The sequence below is a fragment of the Chelonoidis abingdonii genome, chromosome 3 (genome assembly GCF_003597395.2).
Source record: "Chelonoidis abingdonii isolate Lonesome George chromosome 3, CheloAbing_2.0, whole genome shotgun sequence".
NCBI lineage: Eukaryota > Metazoa > Chordata > Testudines > Testudinidae > Chelonoidis > Chelonoidis abingdonii.
The window spans coordinates 130,805,016-130,810,268 of record NC_133771.1 but is presented as its reverse complement, the minus strand read 5'-3'; the positions used below and the strand labels follow the sequence as shown (position 1 = coordinate 130,810,268).

At 40.4% G+C, this 5,253-nt stretch overlaps 1 protein-coding gene across 3 annotated transcripts in view; it reads left to right on the top strand.

Moving 5' to 3' along the window:
• LOC116831131 (uncharacterized) overlaps positions 1-4,256 on the top strand; it is a 108,749-nt gene extending 104,493 nt beyond the window's left edge. For all 3 annotated transcript variants that reach the window (XM_075064100.1, XM_032790906.2, XM_032790907.2), the window contains 2 exons: positions 1,738-1,940; positions 2,654-4,256. In XM_075064100.1, the coding sequence (XP_074920201.1) occupies positions 1,738-1,940; positions 2,654-2,858 (408 nt within the window). In that variant the 3' untranslated portion in view covers positions 2,859-4,256. The remainder of the gene's footprint in view (positions 1-1,737; positions 1,941-2,653) is intronic.
• Positions 4,257-5,253: the final 997 nt, after the last annotated feature.

The following is a 5,253-nucleotide window of genomic DNA, read 5'->3' as shown; positions in this document are numbered from 1 at the left end:
CTTTGAAAAATCCGGTTTCCTGATTGGTCCTCTGGTCAGGTGTTTGGTTCCCTTTGTTAACCCTTTACAGGTGAAAGAAACATTAACCCTTAGCTATCTATTTATGACAGGTTTACAGTGCTCCTATCATGTAGCCCATATCACAGGCTAGACTCTGCACTGCCGACCCCTAGGATTCAGCCAGCTCTGCTGAATCCTCTCACTCTGCTCCCTGTGAACAGGATAGAAGTATCAAAGAGGGACCTGGCTCTGTGAAGACTTCAGGTTTCCCTTTTCCCCATAGGCCTGAGGTCCATTAGTGAAATTCCAGGTCTCTTATTTCTGGATACTGGCCCTTTTGGCCTTTTATCTGCACTGAACACCAGCTACAAGTTTCAATGGATTAAGTAGTCCTACAATTCCTATTTAACCTAACTGTCTCTCTGTCAGGCTATAAGGCGAAAAAAACTCTCATGCTCACCTACAATTTGGCCCTGATGGGGAAAAATTCCTCCCTGACCCAGGTGACTGGTCAGACCCATGACATCCTAAAAACACAGGTCCTATATAACTGTGGAGAGGGAGGGTGAGTTCAGCTAAAATGGGGCACCAGACTCAAGAAACCCTGGACACAGGTTTAAATTAGTGATTGTGGGGAGCAAGGAGATAATTGGCTCCTGTCTCCTTCTAGCTGGCCAGTGGGCATCAGAGCAACCAGAGGGAGGAGGGGTCTACATTCTAAAGTGTCTGGTTCCAAAGAGAGCTAATCAAAACTCTCCCACCCATGAAACTGGTCTGGTGGTCTTATTGCTATGAATAATTCAAACAGTTCTTATTGTAACATTGTAGTTATGTATTATGGCTAAAATAATGCAAAAGCTCTTCAAGGCAGAGAAACATTTTTTTTCCCCCTCTGGGTCCAGTCCTAGTTGCATTGAAGTAAAAAGTAAAATTCCCATTGACTCAATGGAATCAGCAGTAGCCCCTATGTTTGTAAAATGCCATAAAAAGGAGGCACTAGATTTTTTTTTTCTAATAAAAGCTATAGAAATATATGAAAGTTGAAGGGAGAATTTGAGGGACTAAGCCAATCTAATTCTGCTAAAAATAATCTCTTGAATTCCCATTTGATGTGACAGATTATTAGCATAAATAAGAAACATTATTTCAAATTAAAAGGAACTAAGCAATACATAAGTTTCTCTTCTCTTGTAAATGACTGGAGATGCCTGTTTATTGAAAAATACCAGAAAGCAGCACAGTCCCTGAAGGCTGTATCTGACACTGGATAATGGTCTTTAGTATTACACTGATTTCAGGTATTTATGATACTGGATTGAAAAAGAAATGTCATTAACTTTTCTTTCAAAGGTGTCTCTTGCATGGTTCACTGAGCTATATCATGGTCTGGATTTTATAGGCACTTCAACTGGATATCAGCTGAGTATGACCCTACCGGCATGATTCCAGCTGAAGTAGCAGTTGCAGAAGAGCAGGGAGAGCTTCTCCTTTAGTCTAAAACTGGTATCGATCTGAAGAGGATCATATAGTTCTAGTAACTAACAGATATGAATCACAAGTTTGAGGTTGAATTGAACATACTATGTTGCCAGGTGCCTTGTTTCCAATATCATTTGTGGGTTTTTTTGGGTTTTTTTTTTTGTTTTTTGTTTTTTTTACAAGAACAGTTTGCAGTGTTCTGCTTTGAAAATGCAGGGCTGCTTTGTATAACCTACCTTGTGCTTCTGTTATCCCAAGATGGAATACTTGTTTCCAAGTCATCAGAAACAACCTGGAAATAGCACCACTGAAAGAGGGATAGAGGAAAGCACATTTCCCATTTTGCTAGATAGGAAACAGCATGGGCAATGTCACAGGGGCTTCTCCAAAGCACACACCATTTTTAAAGAAATGAAAAACCATTCAAAGGAGAAACATGAAAATAAAGGAGCTGTTGAAATGTGAGTATGCTCAGTCTAAATGATTTGCCTGAATCAGTGCATTATGCCTATGCTCCTTAATTTAGAGTGGAAATAGAAACTTGTTATGATATATAAGGACCCCATTCCCTTCTTCCTTTTGTAAATTTGACTTGAAACATTGCAGCTCTTAAGAGCAATCACACATTAAAATACATGTAGGTGTGAGCTTTCAAATATCCTCACCGGTGAATATTCAGAGCATCACACCCTGGTGCTTGCTTCTGAAGTTAACATTCAACCTGCTGTGCAAACTCAGGATATGTTTTAAAATGTCCATAATTTTGTTCCATTGAAACTAGATCTCTTCAAGCAAAGCACATACTCCTCATCCAGGATTAATGTGCCATGCATGCCAAATTGGAAATTTTAAAATCAGGCTGATTTCATCTGACTGTAGGAGTGCTTGTTAATATATTTCTTACCAGTCAACTATTCTCATGTGCAAATAAAATTCATGTTATCTATTCTGGAGTTAAAGTGTACCCAAAACTTGAGAGAGTGTGAGGAAAAAGATTGGCTCCCAAAGGAGAAAATGAAAAGCAAAAAATAGGAATTTTAGAACAGAAAATCTCTCAACCATAGTTATGATGTTACTACCATAGCACTAAAATACAGATAAATACACTGAGGAATTATTTAAATTGGCTATTTCTAGTAAGCTTTTCTAAAGATGTTTTGAACGTGTCTTACAGGTTGGAGGATCAGAAATACAATAACAGTGCCTTTGCCCCACATGAAATGATCCCTGTGCCTCTTACTATGGAAGATGTGGTTTTGAACAATCCAGTTGTGGCATGTATTTTTATTTACTCTTTTGTCCCCACCATCAGGTCAGTGCTGTATAGCCTGAAGGAGCTGCCATACACTTTTACCCCAAAGATTAAAAGTTCCTTGTAGTACTCAGAGAGCAGAACTATTATAGCATCAAATTCTACCCTCCAGTGCATGCAGAGGACTCCCCTTGAGATCAGTGGAAGCTGTGAACATAGAGTGAAGGACAGAAGTATGGCCAAGTGACCAACAAATATGTGCAGAAACTCACACAGCTGGGGGGCATCCTTTTCACTTAAACTGCTTTACAGGAGCATCATTCATCCACTGCTTTATCCCTTTGAAATGGTGGGAAGTCAGGCAGAGGGAAGGATTGAACTTGCAGCCACTTATGCTGACAAGCCCAGCATATCCTGCCACACCAAAGACAGTCTGGGTTTGGCAAAGTTCCTGGCGTTCACCACCAGGAGAGCTTCTCCACCTTTAAGAGGTTCATTAGAGCATGACCCTTGCTCCAAATCCTTTTGCTGGCCAGTAACCATCAGGGTGAGTGGAACTATATTGGGGCAACGAGGGGTGAGTTTATCAAGGCATCAGAAGGAAGATGTAGTGGTGAGCAAGGCAAGACAGGACATATGGAGCATGAGGCAGGGAGTGGACCTGCTGGGGAAGAGGGAGAAAAGATGTTAGGGAACATGGGGAGATTACAGCCACGTCAGGCAGAAAGCAGCAGGGGAGTATTACTAGCACTTCCCTACCCTCTCCACTGGATGGACCTGTTGCAGATCGCTGGAGAATTACGCCACTCTGAGCCAGAGAAGAGCTACAGATCTCCTGGTGGAAAGCCTAAAAGGTTATTACTCTCTCAGAAACCAGCTGGCCAAGGCACCAGGCTGCAGCACCCAGATACTGGTTCAGAGCAGTGGTGCCCCATGTTGGGCTGTCTATTAAAGGGAGAGGGCAGAAAAGTGCTAGTGCTCACCTACCTTATACTTCTCCTGTATTTCCTCCTTCCCCTAATGTGGCTGTTTATCTCCCCAACCTTCATGTTTCCCCATGTCTCCTCCACACTTCCATCCCACCATACAAAACACTTTCATACATCTCCAGCTCTGTAACAGCGTGGAGAATGACATATGGTCAGTGTGGCCAGCAGTTTTCTTTGGCAAAACCCTTAGGCTATGACAAATTATGCTGATATAGGTTTACAGGACTATGAAATGAAGTTATTGCAGTAAAGTTCAGTTGCTGTGTGAAATGAGAAATCTGAACCTTTTTTTAAAGTTGGAGAAGAACCACAGAAATGTGAGGGGAAAACACTGAAAGTTTTTGAAAAGGGAATTTTTTAATAAGTTCTATGTAAAAGTTATTAATTCTTGTCCCAAAAAAATAAATGGAAAACTAAATTCTCCTGTGGAAAAATTATCATGGCAAATTGGGAGACTAAAACCAATCTTTAAACTGAAAGAGGGATTGTTCATATTGTTTTATGTGCAAATCTCAAGGCAATCCCTCACTACTAGTGTCACACTGGGCCTAGCTTTTACAAAGGGAATCTCTCCTCCCCTGCAGCTGACTTCAGTAGGTGGTGTGAGTAAAGACTGCAGGACTCTGACCTTAAATGTTACAAACATCTCTGCCAAACGTTAGAATGACAGGATGGGCTTCTCTAGGCATCTTCCACTTTAAACCGAATCCTAAAGCTTTAGCTCTGATAATCTCCCATTTTAAAAAGTCCCTGTGCTCATATATAGGCCACTAATCTAGCTCTACTTGAGGGAATCAAAAGTAGAGCTGAGCAAAAATTCAGAATTTTTGTCCTGTGAGAAATTCTACTACTTTACCATTTTTATCCCAAACTGGGACAAAAAAATTGAAATATCAGTTCTTCTGCAAAATGGAAATTCCAAAGAAAGTCTGTTTAGAAATGGCAAAACAGTTTCTCATTTTGGATCAAAATGAAGCATTTCAACATTCCCAAGCCAAAAATGTTTCATTTTGGTTAGCTGAACTGAACTCCCCAAAAAGGTTCATTCAGTCAGTTCAATAATTTCCATTTGTGTTGCATTGCTTCATGAGAGTTGTAGTTTGGGAGTCTGATCACCCATGATGCAATTGATGTGACTCTCAAAGCACACCACACAACTTGGCCAAAGGGGTGACCACATTGTATACTGGGAGATGTACTCTGGCAAGGAAGCTCAGCCTATTGGGGGAGGAAATGGGAATCCAAACTACTGCTCCCATGAGGCAAGGTGACAACAGAGAAATAGACATTTTATAACGAAGTATTATGGCATGCTATGACTATCTGTTACAACCACAAATGTTGTATACATCTGTTAGTCTGAATAATCATTTATGCTTTTTTTTTTTTTTAATTTTAGGAAGCTAAGTCAGTTACCTACTGGACTAATTATGTGGACAAAGAAGAATCCATTTTCTAAAGAGGAAAAGGATGACTAAAATACAGAAACACAACAGCAATGAAATTGCAGCTTTATATAGATCTTTATGCTGT